Source organism: Sciurus vulgaris, assembly GCF_902686455.1.
Source record: "Sciurus vulgaris genome assembly, chromosome: 6".
In the NCBI taxonomy this organism is placed as follows: Eukaryota; Metazoa; Chordata; class Mammalia; order Rodentia; family Sciuridae; genus Sciurus; species Sciurus vulgaris.
Window position 1 is genome coordinate 107,969,519 of NC_136466.1, and position 22,874 is coordinate 107,992,392.

The 22,874-nt window shown below is 36.5% G+C and overlaps 1 protein-coding gene across 1 annotated transcript in view; it reads left to right on the top strand.

The window, feature by feature from the left end:
- The first annotated feature begins 1,431 nt into the window (after positions 1 to 1,431).
- TBCA (tubulin folding cofactor A) overlaps positions 1,432 to 22,874 on the top strand; it is a 78,145-nt gene continuing 56,702 nt past the window's right edge. Inside the window, exon 1 of the mRNA XM_079143601.1 lies at positions 1,432 to 1,593. Within this exon, the coding sequence (XP_078999727.1) occupies positions 1,439 to 1,593 (155 nt within the window). The 5' untranslated portion in view covers positions 1,432 to 1,438. The remainder of the gene's footprint in view (positions 1,594 to 22,874) is intronic.

The window sequence follows — 22,874 nt, forward strand, 5'->3', positions numbered from 1 at the left end:
TTTTTGTTGCATGATTTACAGCTGCTACTGTTTCATTGTAGCATTTGGCTTTGGTGAGTTTGCTGTTATGTCCCTTCTATTATCCCCCACACACAGTATTTCACAGCTCTGCTGTGTCACTTGGAATTGTATTTCAGTGTGCCAGCCAGCCAGATAACAATATTTATTGAATTTATCACCCGCTCAGTACAGAACACAGATGGAAGTTAGAGGAGGAAGATTTATGGAAGATAAAATTCCTGCTTCTAAAGTTACTTATAATGCAAGTAGGAGGGTGAACACATTCCTTACAAAGAACCTAAACAACTGTTTTAAAAACAAATATGCCAAAAATAAAAATTATCATTGGGTAATTCTAAAACAGCCAAACAAGGGTCTGTCATGATAGACTTTCACCAAGAGCTGGGTTTTGATCCTGGATTTAAATAAGCCCTCTTGTACTGGCAGCATAGGACTTTCCACAGGCAGCTGTGAAATGAGAATGCGTGAATTAAGTGTTGTAAAGTGTAATGACAGTTATGTAGATACCTTTGAAGGATGGTACCCAGAAAAAACAAAGGAGGCTCTACCCTGCATTCCTTGGGGAACTCCAGCAAGAAGTGGCTGCTGGCTGGAGTTCACTGTAGTGTACCTCATTTTATGCCACAGACATATTTTTGAAAATATAAAACAACCAAAAGTTGTTGAGTATCTACTATATGCTCCAGACACTGACCTAGATGCTTTAACCAACATACCTACTCTGCAAAGTGGGCATTACCATTTCCATTTTGCAGACGAGGAAGTGTGTCAGCAGGCAGGTTAACAGCCTAAATGCCCATGTCACATAGCTACTGAAGGATGGAACCCCCTAATGTAAATCGGTTTGTCTGGCTACGAAGCTCAAGCTTTTGTATGCCACACGCATAAAGATACACTAGAAGTGGTGATTATTTGATGAAGTTCTATAGTCATTTCCTTGGCAAGTCACATTACCTACAAAAATTTCTGTAGAGGTGTTAAGTAAAACGTAAAGCTTTTAAAATTTTTATATACCTATTTTTACTGAGTGCGTGATGGTATTTATTTAAATAAACATATAGCATTTGGTCCCATTTGACACCAGAGAATGAAATCGAAAGTATCAACAGTTTTTAGGTCTCCCTATTAAGCAGAAAACCCTGCAAAGCAATATCCCAGACAAACCAATCTCTCCTGGGGCAAAGTTTCCCACAAAGGCCAGGCTGTGGAGACAGGAAAAAGTGTAACTTTTGTCCAAAATAAGAGGCTGTTCAAGCTCTAAAAGGAAGGCCGTCCGAGAGAGGGGAGTGCGGGCTCCAGGAGAAGAAAGAGGGTGGAGATGGGGACAGTGCGCGCAGCACGACACCAGCCCGGTGCCAGCAGTCCCGGCCCACGCCCGCCAGGTGTGGCCGGGCCGCCGGGCCGCGCCGGCCTGCGCATGCGTGCGGGGCCTCCGGCAACAAAACCGCCTCCCCCGCGCCGTCGCCCTCCACTGTTACTCAGGATCTCCGCCCCTCCTTCCTGCGGCGCTCAAGGGACCATGGCCGATCCTCGCGTGAGGCAGATCAAGATCAAGACCGGCGTAGTGAAGCGGTAAGGAGCCGCGAGCGGCGCAGCCGCCTGCGCCTCCTCTGACTCGCCTCATGGCGGCTCGAGAGGACGGGCGGAGCGCAGGCCGGAGACCGGCGCCGGGCGCCAGGCCTCAGCTGGGCTCCGCGGCGGGCGGGGACCGACAGGGACCGAGCGGGGCGCGCCGAAGTCGGAGCCCGCGGATTGCGGCACGCCCCTTCCCCCTGCAGCTCCTGCATAGCCGCCCGGGTGGCGGCGGGGGTCCACGGCGGCCCCGCCCCTCGGCGCCCCGGGCCCGGGTGCAGGGCGGCGGCCTGGAGCCGGAGGGTGGGCCGCGCCTTGGTCCCCAACCTCTGTGTGCAGGCGCCCAGCGTCTCCTTGCTGAACTTGCCGGTGGGGAGGCGGATCCTGTGGGTTTCGTGTCCTCATGTGGACTCGAAAGCAGGTTCTGAAGTTTATAGGCACGCCGAGATCCAGGGCCTTATCATAAAGAGACTGTGGTGGAGCCTTCCAAACATGGCTGGCGGGACTCTCAGACTTTGAGAACTGGAGCATGAACTGCCAGCACACCGTGCAAACTTCTGTGGCCTACCTATCGCCTTTCGGCTCCCTTCGAGGTTATCCTGGAGGCTGTGGGATGCAGGTTGCCACTCCCATGGGCACGGCAGTCTTGTAATTTATTCTAATTCCAAACTGGTAGACACTTCAGTGCTCATTAAACTTTAATTGTTTCAAGAAGATCAAACTGTGATTACTTCAAGAGAAAAGATAAACAACCTTCTGATGAAGTAGGTTATTTTGCAGTAGAAATGTCTGATTATACCCACCCGGCTTTTTCCTGTTGACCCACCCTTCCTCTGTTTATTGATACTTCCATCAGATTAGGACAAGCCAGAAGATAGAATAAGTTCACTTTTTAAGATGTTGCCTCTCAGTTTTGGCATATCATCACACTATACTTCCCTGGAAACTTTCCTTATTACTAAGGCAGTAAGGAGATAGTGTGAATAGTCGTTAAATGCACAGCCTTATCTGAAGGGAGACTCTTTGGGTTCAGATTTTGATTTTGCCCTTTATTGTGTGCTCTGGAATATATTACATTGCACTGTTCCTCTATTACCTCATTTGTAAAGTAAGTACCCATGTCATGCAGAGGTTACAAGAAATGTCTGCTATACTGTTTAATTCAGTGTGTGGCAAATAACCAGTGGCTATGTTCATGAATAATACTTTATTCCTATCTTATAGATGAGAAACTGAGGTTTAATGAAATTGGAAAAAAGAAACCAAACTTGTCTAAGGTCATACTGCAAGTTAGTAGCAAAGCAAAGAAATGAAACAAGGTTTCTGATCTTCAACTTTCTACTTTAAGTTATTATGCTCTAGTAAAGAATATTAAAATTTGTGATAACAAGAGATTTGAGATGTGTATATGAAAAATATAAATAGTTCATACCATCACTTAGCCCAGAGTTGCTCTTTTGCTAGACTGACTTTGGTTATGTCATTTTAATGTATCTGGCAGAAGTATCAGGGTATGTTGGAGAATTCTTTGGACTGGAAATCATGAGAAATGGCTTGTAATGGTGGTTTTCCTATATAACTTCCACATTTCTCATCTTAATGATCTCTTATAAAAGTATTCAAGTAGTTACATGCTTGCAGTATGTATTCTAGAGAAAATTCAGTCATTTAGATAATGATGAATTCTCAAGTACTTATATAAACTGTTTGGAAACAGTTTTGTTTTCAGTTTATTTTCAATAATAGAACATTATCAAACTTTACCTTTGGCATACTTTGTACTTCAATAAACATAATTTTTATGAAACCCTTTCATAATTTGCCATAACCTCAAATTGCTTATAAATTAATGGAAATCTATCATACATTTATTTCATGGTTTTTCTGTTAACAGCTTGGTGTAGAGTTTCCCCTTAGGTACTATAAAATGTGATGCATTTTTTCTAAATATAAAATTTGTTTTAGTTGTATGTTACTCAGTTGGTTAGATTAGAACCATAAATATTATTACTCTTACTTTTCTCCTGAAAATTATTTTACTATAGCTCTTTCCATCTTTTGCTTTAGTATCCTGTTTTTAAAAATATACATTTTTTATCACTGAAGGAAAAAAAAGAGATAGATATGACTACTTTTTAATAATTGTTGGGGCTTAATGATCTTGGGGCTTCTTTATATTCTTCTGTGCATATACTTAATATTTTCCATAATAAAAATTGCTTTGAAAGTATGCTTCCCCCCCTCCTTTCTCCAAATTTATTTTCAAAGACTTGTGATATTAGTATCACACTTCAGACATGTTCTTGGTCACAGTGATTCCGCTCATTAGGCTTTTAAAGCAATAGTGTAAGAACTAAGAACTAACTACTGTTCTCAATACCCTTTTTCTGGAAAAATAGTCTTTTACCATAGGCTCATTTCTCTTTTGAAGTTACAATTTTATTTGGAAGAAGAAATTTGAAGTCATCAGTCATGCCCCCCAGTTCCTTTAGTTTTCTCTCCAGAAGTCGAGAGCTACTGGAAATTAAAATTTAGGTGGCTGGGATTGTAGTTCAGTGGTAGAGTGCTTACCTAGCATGTGGGAGGGGTTAGGTTTAATCTAGGGACTGCCAAAAAAAAAAGAAAGAAAGGGGGAAAAATCAGGTATTTGTGTTTGAGTTCAGTTGAATAGGTTATACTAGAAAGAGTGAGTTCTTAGAGTTTGGTGTTGAATCCAATCTACTAGAACATTTGAGGTGATTCAGAAGTTCCCAGTGTGGACTTTAGGAAGAGGTCTGGACAGGTGGCTTGAATGTTAGGGAAATAACTAACTAACTAACTAAATAAATAAATAAGTAAATAAATAAAGATGGTGTTTGGCATCAAGGAGATAGACCAAGGAGTAAAAGATGGTCACTTACGAAGGCATCACTATGGAATCCATGTTAGAAAGAAAAGTAGTAGTATTTTACGTAGAAGATAGAAAAATTGGTGGAAGTGCCCTGGTCCTCCAGAAACTTTGTCAGCTTTTACAGGAACAAGGCAAAGAATCTAATCTCTGGATATAGGTTTCAAGACAGATTAGATCATTAGTAACAAGGAAAGAGTCCATGAGACTGGCCTGATGCTGAGCCTCTGACCCATTGGGCTCCTTAAGTATTCTCCTCCCAGCAGCAAGATTATTATTTGAGGGCTAATTCTGATTGTAAAATCAGAGATATGTGTACTATAGGCTGAATGGGAATTATACAGTTTCTTTGAGCAGTGACCTTTGTTAACATGTAACTCATCTGTACAAATTGAACATCTCTAATTGGAAACATTGAAATTCTCTGAAATCTAAAACGTTTTGAATGCCAACAGGACACTCAAAAAGTTTTGGATTTTGGAGCATTTTTTGATTTCTTGATTTGGGAAGCTCAACAGGTAAAGTCTGTGGAAATATTCCAAAATTCTGAAAAAAAACTCTTAAAATCTGAAACTTTTTTTTTTCTTTTTAATATATGGGTGACATCAATTGTCCTAATTTGCTTGGAACTGAGGGGATTTTCCCAAGATGTGGAACATTCAGTTCTAAAATTGGGAAAGTCCCAGGCAAACCAGGATGATTGTCCATTTCTTTTGTAGTTAGCTTGCATAGTTCTGTTTTGTGTGTACTATGATTTGTGTGGACACTGTTTATTGGTAGTATGACTGTGAGTTGTGCATTGGGCCATACTTAAATGTAGGTGGGTGTGGTGATGCATACCTAGAATTCCAGCAACTCCGGAAGCTAAGGCTGGAGGGTCACAAATTTGAGGCCAGCCTCAGCAACCTGGCGAGACCCTGTCTCAAAATTTAAATGGGGATGGGGATGTGGCTCCGCAGTTAAGTACCCCTGGGTTCAATTCCTGATATGTATGTATGTATGTATAACCAACCAAACAAAAAAAGCCTTAAGTGCATGGTACAAATATGAATTATTGCCAGAATAGCCTTTTTCTGTATTAATGATTTAGAAAGTAATTGTCACTGAAGTGGAAGAAAATGAGGAATTGATGTTTCCTATCTGTTGGTTTAAGCCCAAAAAAGAATTGATGTTTTCTAAAGGGGATATTTTAGCTAAATGACTTACATTCACAATAGGTTTCCAAGTAAGATTTGTGTTTGTGAAAGTAGTTTGTTACTAGACTTATGGTAAATTCAAAAAATTCTTCTGCAAGAAAAAAAAAAAATAAACTGCTTTCATTAATTTAACATGAATGGTTGTTTAAAGACTTTTTTAAAAAGCCAACTTACTCTGAATAAAGCCTGCTAAACTAGCCCACTGCAGGGTGAATTAATTGATTAAAAATGCTTTCTTAAATATATCTTTTTATAGCCATTTTAGGTTCGTAATGGTTTAAAATCCAGTGTGAACAAAGAATGTTAGGGCATTGAAAATAGCACTGACATTGGCCCATAGTTTTCCTCTGATTAAATGAAAGTGACACCAGTAGATTAGAGTGAGACTAGGACAATTCACACTGCAATTGTGTTAGTTTAACTTTAACAATCTTTTAACACTCTTGTTTAAATGTAGCTGACATACCATAATTACAAATCTACAAGCCTTGATTATAGAATTTTACATCATGAACCTGTGGGGAAATTGTATTGATTTTTTTTTTTTTTTTTTAATAAAGCAAGCCCTGTTCCCAAACTATGGCATCTTCCCAAGTTTGTTTATACCTACACTTCTGGTATAGAATTGTGTATGGCTTACACACACACACACATGGATGCACTGCACTGTAGCAGGAATTAAAATCAACATAAAAGTATATTAACCTTCTAATATTAGTTCAGTATATATTATACAGATATATAAAGTGAAAATGCAAATGACACCTATACTAGGTAGACATACAGTTATTTCCCTTCAGCTTTAGCTGTTCATATACTTTCTGTATTTAAAGTAACGACGGATGGGGCATGGTGGTGCAGGTCTGTAATCACAGCAACTCAAAAGACTGAAGCAGGAGATTGACAAGTTCCAGACTAGCCTCAGCAACTTAGTGAGACCTAGTCTCAAAGTAAAATAAATATAAATAGGACTGGAGATGTAGGTCGGAGGTAGAGCACTCCTGGGTTCAAGTCCCACTACCAAAAATTAAAAAAAAAAAAAAAAAAAAAAGATGGGTAGAAATATGGTGAACAAATATTAAGAAAAAGTTAAGGATATTGCTTTATAATTTATTCCCATAGGCTTTGCTAACCATATATTTTCTTGTACTCATACCCCACCCCCCCTTTTTTTTTTGAGTGAGAGTAAGTTCTGTCAGAATGACCAACTTCTTAGCTTGCTCCTTTTGGAATTTCTGTAATGTATCCAGTTCTCCAAAGTGGTGGTCAGAGGTAGTGTCAAAGTGAATTGTGGGTGATCAGCTCTTTATTACATTCTGCCAATTACTTGGCAAGCAGTGATTCTCAAGAGCTTCACCAAGAAGCAATCAGATTTCTCTTCTAGCTCTGGAAAGGCAGAAAACTGAAGCTGTCATGATTGAGCATAGAGTCAAGATCCATGTAACATCAAGCAACATGTTTTCTTGTTTAGAATGGAGAATTTAAATTGGAATGGCTAACAGTGGCTCTTGGGTAATATGAAAAATGGAAGCAGAGAATTTTGAATTTTTGAGGTTCTAACAGAAGATAAAAAATCACTCTAATACTTTTTTATTGGTAAGTAAAGTATTTCATGTATACATTTTCCCATTAGCTGAGACTTATTCCTTAAAGTGCTAAAGCTAATTCTTAAGGCACCTTAAGTACATTCCCCCAAAATGTATTTATTTTGCCAAATCATCCTGAACTTTTCTGTAAATCAGGTTTTTTTTTTTTCTCTATAATTGGGAAGAATATTACTACAAACTTTTTTTTAGTTGTACATGGACACAATACCTTTATTTATTTTTATGTGGTGCTGAGGCTCAAACCTAGTTCCTCACGTGTACTAGGGAAGCGCTGTACCACTAAGTCACAACCCCAGCCCACTACAAAGTTTTAAAAACAGGTGAACAAAGAATTTAAAACAATGAAGGGGGATATAAAATGTACTATAGGAAATGAATCCATAAAAGTCACCTCCGTTTTTCTTTCTTTGGATACTAGAACAGAATTGAATTAATCCTGATCCTGGTTTATGTCATATATTCTTTATTGGTCCATGCACAGCCCTCTTGTTTGTCATGTGATTTTTGTGTTTGTTTTATTTTTTTCCCCCATAGTGCTGAGAATGGAACCCAAGGCTTTGTGCATGCTGGGCAAGTGCTCAACCACTGAACTACTTTTAAATAATATAATAACAACAGGAACCCATAACCTATCTTAAAAGCTAAACTAATGATAATAGCTTACTTAATTTAGTGCTACTTCCCCCACCTGAGGTACTACTATTTTTAGTCTTATATTTACTTTTACCTTGCTTTTTGGTTTTATATAATATTACCATTTCTTTATTATTAAAACATATGTTGTTAGTTTTAGTTACTTTTTACCATATAAGAAGGGCTTCTTTTGGGATTTATTATTTTTCACTCATTTATTTCATTTATTATGTTATATTGGTGAAATTCAGGCATATTTTTGCATGTAGATGCACTGGATTTGTTTTGACTATCGTATAATATTCTGTTGTATGATAATGCTACAGTTGATCCATTCATTTGTTGATGGGCATTTGGATTGTTCTAGTTATTAACTGTGTTTCTATATTCAATCTTGTTCATGTCTTTGGTAATGATATGCAAATTTTTCTTGAATGTATGTATAGAAATGGAATTGTTGGGTCATAAAGTATGGAGTGTTCCATTGTGTTGATTGGCTTTCCTTAACTGTCATGAAATGCCTGAAAAAAAAATCAGCTTAGAGGAGGAAAGATTTATTTGGGCTCATGGTTTCAGTCCATAGTCATTTGACTCTATTGATTTTGGGCCTGTGGTGAAGGAGAACATGATGGTGAGTAGCACAAGGCAGAGCAAAGCTGCTTATTACCTCATTGTTGGGAGGGAGGGATGGTGAGAAGAATGGATCTCAACATACCCTTTCAAGGACACAACCTCAATGACCCACTCCTCCAACTAGGCCCCATCTGAAATTTCCACCACCTCCTAATAGTGCTATTATTTGGGAAGTAACCTTCAACACATAAGGAGCCTTTCGGGGGACATTTAAGATCCAAACCATGATATTCACTTTATAAGATAATGCTGTTTGAGTCAGTTTGGACTGCTCTAACAAAGTACCATTGTGAATTAAAGCAAAAGAAATTTATTATGGTTCTGGAGGCTGGAAGTCTGAGATCAGAGTGCCAAAATGATTGGGTTCTGGTGAAGGCCTGTTGAGGTTGCAGATTGCTATCCTATTTTATCCTTATATAATAGAAAGAGATCTAGAGAGTTCTCTGTGATCTCTTTTATAAAGGCCTTAATTTCATTCATGAGGGCACTGTCCTCATGACTTTATAGTCTACCAAAGCACCCCACATCCTGCTACTATTATATTGGGGTTAGAACTTCATTGTGTGAATTGGTAGTGGGAGGGCACACAAACATTCAGTCCATAAAGTGCCAAACTTCCAAACTTCCAAAGGGGTTATTCCATTTTATATTCTCAACTACATACATGAGAGTTCCTTTTATTATCTACATCTTTTCTAATGCTTGATGTACTTCTTAATTTTACTCTAATACTGTTTTTGCTTAATTTCCATCTTGGGAAAAATTATTTTAGGTAAAGAGCAAAAGGAAAAAGATGTGAAACTCTAGCCCTATAGTTACATAGTCATCTCCTTCCCACCTGTGTAGAATGATGTATATACCTTAGACAACCTGGCGTTTTTACCTGGTAGAAAGGGAAATCCTTGGAAAAGACAACCCTACTCATTTCCAGGATTGTGCATTCAGTGCAAGATATTGGAGTGGGGGTGGCAGGGGTGAGGGAGACCTATAGATACAAGTCTAGATACTGGGTCCTGAAAACTCTCCTGGCACTAGGTTGGTTAGGATCTGACGCCAAAGAAGGTCAACAATATCACTTCTTAAATGGTTATTTTTCTAATTTATGATACCTTAATTTCTTAAGTTTGTTATAGCATTTCTAGAGCAAGATTGAATTCTTTTTAAAAAATATATTTTTAGTTGTAGATGAACACAGTGCCTTTATTTAGTTTTATGTGGTTGCTGAGAATCAAACCCAGTGCCTCACACGGTGCTATGCAAGCATTCTACCACTGAGCCACAGCCTCAGCCCCTTCAATTCTTCATTGATAATGTTTAATTTTTTTTAACCTAATACCATATGGTTTTGTAATTGTCACTGCTATAGGTTTAAAATCTGGTAGTATATATACGTTTAATCTTTACTTGTCTCCAGTACCACTACCACAATCAAGAGCAAGGTGTTAATTGTCATTTATTTGTATCTTCTTTAGCTATCCAATTAGAATTAGGAAATGTGCAGATCTCAAAATTGATACTTTTAGCTGATTGTGGTGGTGCATACTTGTAATCCTGGCTACTGGGGAGACTGACGCAAGAGAATGGCAAATTTGAGCCAGCCTGGGCACCATAGTAAGACCTTATATCAAAATAAAAAAATATAAAGGGCTGTGGGTGTCGCTCAGTGGTAAAATGCTTCCCTTCCCTGCCCCATACATTAAATCCCCAGTACTGGAAAAAAGAAGAAAAAAACATTCCAGCATTTCTTGGAGTAGGTTAAGTAGACTTGATCTCAAGAACTAACTTCAGTTTTTATTTGTTTGTAAAAAGAATATTCTGTTCTAGTAATTTCCTATCTTTTTCTCTTCTTTCTTTCTTTTCTTTTTTTTTTTTTTTTTTTTTTTTTTTTGGAGAAAGGATCTCAATGTATTGTCCAGGTTGGTCTCAAACTTCTGAGCTCAAGTGATCCTCCTGCTTCAGCCTTCCAAATAGCTGGCCCTACCAGCATGTGCCCCATACCCAACTAATTTTGTATCTTTTAAATGAGCAATATTGTATTTAGTATTTTGTGATGACTCTGTATCTTCATTGCATATATATCTTCTAGTGAACTCCATGACTGCCTCTTCAGTATTTTTTTTCCTTTTGATATCTATTTGTATTTTCATTTTAATTTCCACTATTCTCACCATACATACAGTCCATGTTCTTTGAAGGAAATTCCCTCACCTCTGGCTTTAGGAGTGGGCTTCTCACTTTAAAAGCTGTACTCCATCTCTCTGGTCATAGAATTGACACAGGGTGGCCATGTGATTTAGACTGACCTTTAGGGTAAATTTCCAAACCTTTTCTTAGAATTCTGGAACAGAAGTACTTTCTCCAGTTAACTGTTTGTGGCTAGTAGACTTCTTTTAGCACAAGGGCATCTGGTATTTTGTATTATACATCACACAATGAAGAGAGAAAAAGAAACTTCTTGATATTGTTGAACTGATGGATCAGCCAAACCTGAAGCCAGGTTTCCCTGGCTTTTAGTTGTACAAGACAGACAGCAAAAGAAAAACCACAACCACAATAATAATAATTTTAAAAACTCAACAAAGTAATTAAATTCCTTGAATTGAAACAATAATAATTTTAAAAACTCTCCAAAGTGATTAAATTCCTTGAATTGAAACAGTAGAGTATTAATTGATATGATTACTTTGATCCCTAATTTATATAGACCTGTGTGTGATACAAGGAGTAATTTCCTTTGCTGAACTTACCAGGAGTTTACTTCCTTCCCTCCTTTTTTAAAAAAAAATAACTTCTGCGATTGCTTTAGGCTTAGCCTTGGTCCTTCAGTTTCCCTCTGATTCAGTGTCCTCTTGAGATCTGATCCTCTGCATCAGAAGTAGAGAAAAGAAGCAAATGCCTGACAACAGCAGTTCAATTGTTTATATAGAAGTATATTAAATAGGATTAAATAGGCTCCTGAGGGACAGTTAATGAAGCTTAACAAGAAGTATAACTTTTCCTATGGAAAAAAATGCCCACTGAAATCTCTGTAAACCTTATTGTAAAGATTTTTGTAGTATAACTGAGTCCTTAATTGGAGAATGCTTGATTATATTATATGATAACTTGGTATCTTTTTTACTTTAAAATTTTTTTCCATCTCTTAGTTCAATGTGTTATTGTCAGCCATTAATGTGCCTCTTATTATTCCTTCTTCTGTTGCTTCTACCTACATCTGTCACTACTTCTTTTGCTGCTGCTACTTATTTTGGGGAACCTGGACTATTTTAACTTATTTCTGGATATTGATATAAAAATTGTCAGAGGCCTGCTTTCTGTTATTGCTTTACTTGGACTAGATTCTTCAAGCCACCATCACAAGTTCCATTAGGTCAAGGACACATCACCAGAGGCCTGGCACACACAAAAAAAGGTCTTGGTAAAATTTGTAAAATGAATTAATTTATTCTCTCTGACATTTTAGGTTCCTTGAGGACCTAAAATGTCTTATTCCTCATGTCTCTTTAATTTAGCATATTTTGAAATACTTTTGAACAATTTTTTGTATACATAATATGGCACAAAATTCCAAAGGTGTAAAAAGATACATGGTGAAGGGGCTGGGAGATAGCTCAGTCAGTAGAGTGTTTGCCTTGCAAGCACAAGGCCCTGGGTTCGATCCCCAGCACCTCCCCCTCCCTCCCAAAAAAATGATACATGGTGAAACAACAGTGTTCTAACCCTGTCCACTCTCCTCCCGGTTTCCCTTCCTGGAGCCAAATCATTATCTCCCCACTCCCTTTGGTGTATGAATTCTTCCAGAGATATTCTGTGCATGCACAAGTATTTACAGTTATATCTTTAAGAACAAATGGTAGTTGCTCTGTAGACATTATTTTGCACATTGCATTTTTTTTTTTACATTTAGAACATACAATAGAGTAACCTCATTCTTTTGAATGACTGCCAAGTGTCTATATGGATATACTACATTTTTTAAAAAAGCCGTCTTCTGTTATGAACCTTTGTATCATTTCCAGTATTTTGCTGCTTTGAAAAATGCTGCATTGAATGTCCTTGTATGTGTGTAGTTTTACTAGTATACAGGCTTATCTGTAGAATAAATTCATAAAAGTGTAATTGTTGGCTCAGAAGGTGTATGTGTATATATGTGAAAGATTATTGACAAATGGCCCTCCAAATAATTCTATTTATAATTCTACTAATGACTTTATATAGAATTTTGTTAATATGCAGTTTATTAACTGGAAAGACTTCAATTGTAAAACAGCATAAGAAATGCCTAAGTATGTTTAGCTTTTAAAGGAAAGTACTTTCTACATTTTTAAAAATTATTTGTCTTTTTAATTTTTTACAGATTGCATTTTGATTCATTGTACACAAATGGAGTATATCATTTTGTTTCTATGGTTGTGTACGATGTAGATTCATACCATTTGTGTAATCATACATGTACATAGGGTAATGATGTCTCTCTCATTCCATGATTTTTCATACCCCCCTCCCTCTCATTTCCTTCTACATAACCTGAAGTTCCTCCATTCTTCTCTCACTTCCTCCCCCCCCCCCCATTATATATCATCCTCCACTTATCAGGGAAAACATTCGGCCTTTTGTTTTTTGGGATTGGCTTATTTCACTTAGCATGATATTCTCCAATTAAAAATTACAAGAATATTTTAGGTCTGTGGATATGCTAAGCTGCTTAAATTAAATTCACTTCTGAGTCTTTTCCTTTGGAAGCTAAGTTGTGGAGCTGATGAGGTCCCCTTTAGAGATTCTTATGTATTTTCATGTTCTCTGTCTTTGTCCCTCTCTACCCATATAAACAGACAAAAGAGGTAGGTAATTATTTTTCTTGGGATTACCAACTAGTTATTAGCCAGAATTGGGAAACTTTCTACCTTACTACATCATACTGTGTCCACAGATATGGATTCCTTAGGATGATTTTTCTGTTCCATTATATTATTTTCTTTAAGTCTTAGATTTTATTCCAAGTAAGTTTGGTCCTTGAAACTAAGTTCAATAAACCTCGAACATAAACCTCGAACATAGGTTTTTTTTTTTTTTTTTTTTTTTTCAGTTTGATCATTTGAATTTCAGTTTTTAAACAATAAGCTTTTGATATCCAAAGATTAACCATTGTTTTTTCTTGAAACTGTTAGTTTAATAGTTTTGCATTAGTGATCCTGTTTAGGAGGGTTTACATATGAATTGCTTTGGCTTCTGAAAAAATTCATCTTGATTGCTCCCTTTTGAGGAAATTTTGAAGAATATTTTACAAATTATTAAAATTTATAAGATAAGCCAGGTATGATGGTGCACCTGTAATTGCAGCTACTAGGAAACCTGAGGCAGGAGGATCACTTGAACCAGGAGTTCAAGACTACTTTGAGCAACGTAGTGAGACCCTGTTTCAAAACACACATATTAAATCAGATTAGGCATACAGATATGATAAACCATTCAAATTACTTCTGAATATAGTTTTAATTGGAGAAAACATTTACGAGTACAAACTTAAATCTAAATGCTAATAAATATGCAGACCTAAACTTCATGTTTGAAACAGCATTGCCAAAGTATCTCTAGCCAAATAGAATAAGAAGGAGAAAAAAACTTTAAAAGACCAATAGCACCTTGCTAGCACATTGCTAATAAGGACTAATAGGTACTTAAACTGATGAAAGTGATTCAGACAACAACATATTAACCTCCTACTGTGCCCTGTTTTAAGCTGTTAATAGACATTAGCCTTTTAAAGAAAGACTAACACTTTTATATTCGTTTTCTAAGCTTTTGATACATTAGTGAACTGTTATAGCCACTACTGTATTTAATTCTTATAGTTTAGTACATTTTCCAGAATTCTTTCGAAGAATGCTAACTGCTGTGTAAGTTTAGATTCTGTGTAGTCTTTAAGACTACTTAAATAATTATAAATAATTTTATATTATATTGTGATTACTGTGATAAATTTTTTTGTAGAAGTGATATGAAAGGAATAAAAGATATTTTTCACAAAGAGTATATTAAAAGTAGTGAAAATTAGATTTCTTAGGTTTGTTTTATTTAAATTACAGAGTAAGGCCAGATTTTTTTTCAAAAATTTTTAGTGCTATCATCTATAGAATTTAAGTACAGATTATTTTTTTAGACGTAAATCAAATGCTTAAAGATTTGACCTATATGTTTGCATTAAGGGGTTATAAAAGTACATTTTCCTTAAAAATAGGTAAACTTTCTCATTAGTTCCCTGAAAGTTAGACTAATATCTTAAATTTTCATTCAGGTATGTTTCTTCTGTAGCATTTATTTAGAGATGTTTTATGTTGAATACTTTGTTTTCATAGTAATTCCAAATATAATGCTAATAGAGTTTTGACATGATTTTTAAAACAATTTTGTCTTGAAGAAGCAGACTGCATGGTGTAAGTAAATGTTGAAGAATATGTTGGTTGGAATAAATAATGTTGCAATGTATATAATTTGTATTAATTAAGACTTTACCACAAATTTGGGGCTTTGATAATTCTGTAAAGTGAAAATAAGTTTACTGCCTAATCTGTGTTCATCTGTGTCCAAATAGTACATTTTTAGTGCTCTAATAAAATAATATGTACACAGAATGCTTTTCTGTTGTTTCTTATGCCTGTTCAAAACTAAGAAAAAAAATGAATAAATGTTTTATTTTATTATTTGAGAGACTGCCTTGTACAGTTTGTTTTATTATGATTACCAAGTTAACAGCTAAAAAGCAGGTTTAAGCACAGGGATTGAGTTTATTAAGGTAGTAATTAACATTAAAGGTAATCCTGGGGCATTGCTTTTTACTAGAATTTTTTTTTTTTTAAATTAAGATCAAGTACATAGTATTGTACCAATCCATCTTTCCTCATCCCAGAATAGATACTTCCTAAAATGTTAAATTCTTTTTTCATATTATTTTAGTATCAAATATTCTAATTTAATGTCCTAGTTGGATTGGGTTTTATAAATCAGAAATAATTGGAGCAGTGAAACATGACTTGAGTGGTAAGTTGGAGATATCTCTACAGGCCGAAATACCCTGTTGGGAACCAAGTGGATAAAAATGGTTCACTTTTTCATAAGAACTTTTACTACCATTGGAACAGAGGTGACCAGTAAACCTGAAGACATTAACAGTCAATCCTTTCCCTAGGAGCAAGCATACAAAAGCTTATCTTTCTCAAAGTTTTAAGTGACTGCCATGGCTCTTGAGAACCCCTGTCTTTCTTCTTAGGGAAAAGTATTTTCCAATAAACAGTTGAACAGTTTTGGTGAGAAAAGATGTGAGATGATAACTAGTATTCTCTGTCAGCTACTGATACTACTGCCAGTCTGGGCTGTGATGACTTTTCTTAAGTCTGAGAATTGCATTACGAGATTTATCGTAATGACTATTTATTGAACATCTACTAAGTGTAAGGCACTATGCTAAATACTGACTGCTGTTCCCCAGAGCTTTGTTATTTATTTTTTGTCCAAAATAATCTTCTTACACCATCACCAGTTCTTAGTTGGAAGCATTCACAAGTGCTGTTTAACACATAACACATGATATATCCTAGCTCAGTATTCCTTAATATCAAATGTTCAAGTTTGTGTTCATTGTGAAAATTGAAACTATTGTCTACCTTATTTTATTAATAAAACTGTGAAATTAGTGATGCTTCACTTACAGTGTTACTATACTTAAGTAAATTTGTAACCAAATATTAAACATATTTTAGTAGCAAAGACAGTATTTTGGATTACAGATAAATTCTAATATACCAAGAGTATATACTTTGAAACCAGTGAATGATGAGAAAAATCCTGAAAAGGGTAAGGTAATCACTTTTATAATTGATTTATCGAATACTAATGTTTTCTGCATCTCAAATCTGTCTTCTCACACCTCCTGCCCTCCTTTGTTTTCCTTTTCTTGTTTTGGCAACATAAAAAGGCATGTGAGCAATATTATTTGAAACCTCTTGAGCTTTCAATGTGTGCCACACTTTGTCTAAGCCCTTCATGGATGTGTCATTTAACCCTTATAATACTTCTGTAAAGTAGTTAAAGTAGTTAAAGTAGTGGTTCCCACTTCACAGCCAAAAAGTTGAGTTTCAGGTATTTGCCCAGACACACAGCTCGGAAGTTGTCCAGCCAGGATGAGAGCATCTGTTGAGTGACACCAGTGCCCTGGCTATACCTTTTTGTACCTTGGACAGATTTCTAAAAGGGATGAAATTGCAAGGTCATGGGATGTAGAAAGATGAATAACACATTGTGTTTTCTAGTAGCTCATGGTGTTAGAGAAAGTCAAAAGTCCTATAATTAGAGACAGTGCTTTGTGAGCCCAGATCAGGCTTTGACAAATTGCCTCTAGGGCAGGTTGTTTGAATTATGGAACTTCGGATATTTTGGTATAATTCTTTGTTGAGGGTAGGGAGAGTTATCCTTTGCATTGTAGCACTTATTTTGGTACTGGAATTGAACCCAAGGATGCTTTACCACTGAACCATGTCCCCAGTCCTTTTTTTATTTTTTATTTTGAGACAGGGTCTCACTAAATTGCTGAGGCTGGTTTTCAACTTGTAGTTTTCCTGCCTCATCCTCCTTAGCCACTGGGATTACAGGTGTGTGTCACCATGCCCAGCTGCAATGTGGTATTTAGTAGTGTGTACATGCTAGAGACCAGTAGCACCCTCACCACACACATTTATGACAACCAGGACTATCTCCAGACATTGCCAAAATTGTCTTGAAAACTTCAACTATAGAATTAGTGACGACTTATCAAAGGTGACATGAATGGGATCTTGAGGCTGAATAGAAGTCTCATTCTAGGTAGAACCGTATGTGTAAAAGCATGGAGATGTGGGCTGAGTATAGCTCTGTGATAGCCTGCTTACGTTGCATACTTTGTATGCATGAGGTCCTGGCTTCAATCCTCAGCACTTAAAAAAAGAAAAGAAAAAAGAAAGCATGGAGATGTGAATCAGTATGTTATATTTGGGAGGCAATTCTGTGATGACTGGAATTTAGGGTTTCTGGAGATTGAGGAGTTAGTCAGGAAGTTGATAAATGAGCACTCAGTTGTGTTGTATATGTTATACCAAGTATAGACTTTCTTCTCTATGTAATAGGGAGCCATCAGAGGGTTGCAGGTGAGTGACAATCTGGTGATCCACACTTTATTTAATTGCCTTTTTACTTCCTTGTTTTTTCACTATAGTATAAGTTCTTTGAGGGTAGAGACATATCTCTGCCTCTTTTGTTCATCATTATATCCCTAGTGCCAATACCAATACCTGTCATAATACTGGGAAGTAGGCAGCAAAAAATAGGGAATTTATAGATGTGAAAAATCTCAGAAGGGGTTGTTGTGGCTATTAGAATGGATTTGAAGATCTCCATAGACAAAGGGAGTAATTATTTAAGGGCCCCAGCCACTGGACTGTGAAATCCATTACTACATTTGACCTGAAGCCTGACTTCTCATAAACTGCTACCGGCCAGAGACTGAGTTCAGCAGGGATATTAAGATGTGCCTTTTTCAGGGAGACTGGGATTCTCTTGGCAGTTGACTTTGGCCTTCGGACTCCCCACTAATCTTGCTAAACCTTCCTTAAACTACCTGTCAGTCTCGGATGCTTCTTCTTGAACATTTTTCACTCGGGGTCAGATTTTCCTGAGTCTGATGGCTCTCCCAGCCTTCTCCAGCTCCCTTCCCATTTTCCACATTCATGCATATTAACTCTTCTAAAATCTAAGATTATAAAATTTAATCCCATCTTAATGTCTACTCCTCCAAGGATCTGGTTAACACAAAGATTAAGTGATTTTTCAAAGGGACACACAGATATTATGTGGAAAAAAAAATGGTTCTATAATCGAGACTTCAGTTCTCTTAATCTGTACTTCTAACCAATGTATGCTGTCCTATCATAAGGCAGTAACTTATGACACTTCTAGCATTTATTTCTCCTAGCTAGTATTTCAAGTCTAATAGTTTAATAAAGTACTTTAATTCTGTAGTTGATTATCAAATCTTTAAGACTCTATGATTCCAGATTTCAGTCAGTTAAGAATATCTAGCTATTACTTGATATATTGATAGAAGATGGCATGGGAGTGAGGAAAATACAACAGGCAGTTCATGTTTCGTTGAGGATATATTCTGATATATTTTAAAATGTCTAAATTTGCAAAAAGTAATTTTCTTAGGTCCTTTTACTTACTGGCCTCTATACCACTCTCTCTTCTGCTTTGTATTCTGTGTCTTTTTCAACAAAACAAAAAGTTTGTTTGCATTTTGATTCATTTGCTAGAGTAATACTATACACAAGGACAAAATAAAGAACAGTAAAGCTGCACTGAGATTGACTGTGGATAGTTACCAGACACATTCACCATTTTGGTGACTTCTTGATTACCTTCTTCACAGTTCATAGCTCTCAGAATTACATTTTAGCAAAATTAAAGATGGAGTTTTTATGAAGAGTTAAGTTCTCCAATACTGAGTTCCCAAATGTCCTGTGTATTTTCTTGGAGACCATTGGTGTATAGCAGGGAAAACATTATTGACAATCTCCTACAAAACTAATTTAGCCTTTTCTCTCCTTTAGCATATAAAATGTAGAACTTACCAAGTTTTTGATTATTGATCTTGAAATATGAAACAGTATGCATTTAGTAAAATAAATATTTTAAATTTTTTCTATTTTTATATCCAGTAGAAGTAGGAAGTAGGGGAGGGATAAATGAGAGACCTACAGTAAGGAGAGATATAGCAGAAAGCACAAGTCTGGTAAATGACTGACTAATCAATCTGTGCTCAGAGTTTCTGAAATACTCTAATTGTCAAAAGTTAGAGGAGTACTCTGAGATATCTGGAGTGGCCGCTCTGGATGGAAAGTATTCTCTGAACTGTATTAGCAGCCTGAGGCCAAATTCCAGTTCATGCCATTTTTCCTAGTCTTTATTGGGAAATATATTAGCTTTTGAGTATAAGATCTGCCTTCATGTTTTTACTTAGTGTGCAGTTTCCTCTTACTAGAACACTACCTAACTTTCTGCTCTGAATAATACTTACTAGTCTTTTAAGTTCATTACTTTCCTGGCATCTTCCTTGGCTAATGGAATGATCAAGTGCTCTTCAGATGTATCCCATGCACCATCACACTTACAGACTTATCTGCACCACATTCTTACTTTCCTCATTACCTCCTCATAGAATCAAAAATCTGAACCTTGTATTGAAAACCAACATGTGGTCTAGATCCCATCCCCTTGCCTTGTTGTTTGAAGAAAAACTACTCCCTTGTTTTTTCTTCTTTCCTCTAAATCTTTAACCTATTTGCTAGTTTCTTCCCAACAATTTTTAAGCATGCTGAAGTTACTTTCATCTTATAGAAACAACAGCAAAAACCTTTGTACTTTCCTCCTGTCTAGGAGCCAAACTTGTCCAAAGAATTATCTACTCACAAGTTCCATATCTCTACCTCCAGTTACTTCTTAATCTGCTCTAGTCCCCCCACTCCATGCCACCCCTTAGCAAAAGCAGTGAAACAAAGGTCACCTATAATTTTTAAGTCTTTATCTTGACTTATTAACAGCAATTAACAGAATTGCCCTCCCCTATCTTCTTAAAAAATTTCTTTTCTACTTTTTTTTTTTGTTGTTGTTATAGTGATGCTTCAGTTCTCTGGTTTCCATTTTAACTCTTTGCCTTCTAAGTATTGTGTTTTTTTTTTTTTTTTTTTCTTTTTATTCAATAAAAATTTATTGAGTTGGGGCCTCAGACTGGTCACACCCAGACCCAGTGGTCTTCCAGTAGATGTTTTGATGAATTGTCATGAAACTGTACCCATTGAATTGAAGGATGGAACACAGGTTCATGGAACAATTAACAGTTGTAGATGTCAGCATGGATAAATATCTTAAAGCTGTGAAAATGACCCCGAAGAACAGAGAACTTGTACAGCTGGAAACATTGAGTATTCAGGGAAATAATATTTGATACTTTAGTCTACCAGACAGCTTACCTCTGGATACACTACTAGTGGATGTTGAACCAAGGTGAAATCTAAGAGAAGGGAAGCTGTGTCAGGAAGAGGCCGAGGCCTCAATAGAGGAAGGACTTGGCTGTGGAAGAGCCCTAGGCTATAATGTGTCTCATGATTACTGTTTGAAAGTGATAAATGACTTGGGATATAAACATAAGTTTGGGACAGACAGAGTTGTCTGTTGACTATTTCAAATTGAAGTTTTAGTAGTTTCCTGTACATTCATGAAATTAACAGTGAAAGCTAGGCAATTCCATGCTTAAATAATCAACCTTTAAATTAGTTTGTTTTTGTGGTGCTAGGGAGTCAAACCCAGTGCCTTACACACACTTGGCAAGTGACCTACCATGAACTACACCCCAGCCCTGATTTTTAATTTTTTTAACTGAATTTTTTTCAAAGCACATATACATGGAATATATATCTCTATGTCACATGCATCAAATATGCCTTTTATTGCTTTACTCTGGTTGTACTGCATGAAGCCTACTTATTGGTGAAATGAGTTATTTTTGGCATTTAAGAAATTAAAGTCTTTATGGAATGAGTGTCTAAAATTATTTCTCCTTTCCTCAGTTTTACTTAGATCCTTGATAAAAGTCTATAGTCATCTAAATCAGAAGTCATTGATTTTGTTGTCATTGTTAATTTTTTTTTAAATTCTTTAGCTTTTTTGTAGGTTTCTGCAATTGAAACTCCAGTCAATGTTTACTAGATTTGTAGCAGTGTTGAAATGTTAGTGTGGAATGTAGCTATTAAGGGCCACCTTTATCAAGTATTTTTATAAGGAGTCCTTTAAGAACGAAAGGAAAAGTAACTTTTTGTTTTTGGTACTGGGGATTAAACTCAGGGGCACTTTGCCACTGAGCCACATCCCAGCCCTATTTTGTATTTTATTTAGAGACAGGGTCTCACTGAGGTGCTTGGCACCTCATCATTGCTGAGGCTGGCTTTGAACTCGCAATCCTCCTGTCTCAGCCTCCCAAGTCCCTGGGATTACAGGTGTGTGCCACTTCACCTGGCAAAAGTAACTTTTTGATAGCAATATAATTCTAATTTTTTAAAGAATTTAATCTTCATTTTATTAGTTTGCTTTTCTGTGATGCCGAGGATCAAACCCAGTGCCTCACCCATGCTAGGCAGGCACGCTACCACCAAGCCCCAACCCCAACCCTCTAATTTTTAATAAAGATTTTAAATAATTATTTTAATTGGTAAACTTAGAGGAAAATGTCTCAGTAGATAACATTTCCTTATAAAACTTACTATCATTTGTTTACTTGGTAAGGAAAATTAACATTGGGAATGGTGAGGGGACTAACTTATTTTCATTATTTTTGATACATTTGGGTTTTAGTATTTTAAATAAGGAAATTTTCTACAAAGATTGTTACTTAATACTTTACTTGTTACTAACATAGCCAACAACAGTTGCATAAATGAGAGCAAAAGCCAGATGTGTGAGTGTGCGTGTGTGTGTGTGTGTGTAAGAAGTTGCTTTTCTAAAAATTTTGATTCATTGTACACAAATGGAGTACAACTATCAATTCTCTGCTAGTACACGGAGTAAGAAGTTGCTTTTAAACCTTGTGGAAATCTATTTTTTTCTCCTCTTCATCAAGTAAATTCAGATACTTCTTGATTATTCCCATTAAATATCCATTGTTCATCTGTCAAAAATTTATTGAGTCACCAATACATGATAGGTACTTTATGAGTGATAGATATAATTCTTGCTCTAGTATAATTTACCCCCATGTTAATGTCCCTGGGGTTCTACCTGGACTCTTTTCCCTTTTCACTCTATAAATCTTCCACTGAGCAGTCTCACCTACTTCTGTGACTCAGTACCCATCAGTGTGCTCATGACTCCCACATTTATATCTCTAGCCCAGACCTCTCTTTCCAGCTTCAGGACTAGCTGCCTCTGGGCATTCCCACTTTAATGTCACATTGGTTCCTCAAACATAGCTGATCAAAAAGGTACTAGGTTTCTATTTGCCCTCACGTACATTCTTCTCCTAGGCTTCTTATCTCAGTGGCTTCTCTCCTTTGTTTTCCCACATTAGTCATTCATCAGTTTAAAAGACTCTTCATGTTTACATCTTTCAGTTCTTACAGCTGCTTTTTTCATTTTTCTCCTCCACATTCAGTGAGCCACCCTTACTTAATTTCTCTCTTAATGTCCTCTTTTCCTTTAGAATTTTGTATGCTCTTCTTAGTACCTAGAAGGCTGCCTTCCGGCTTG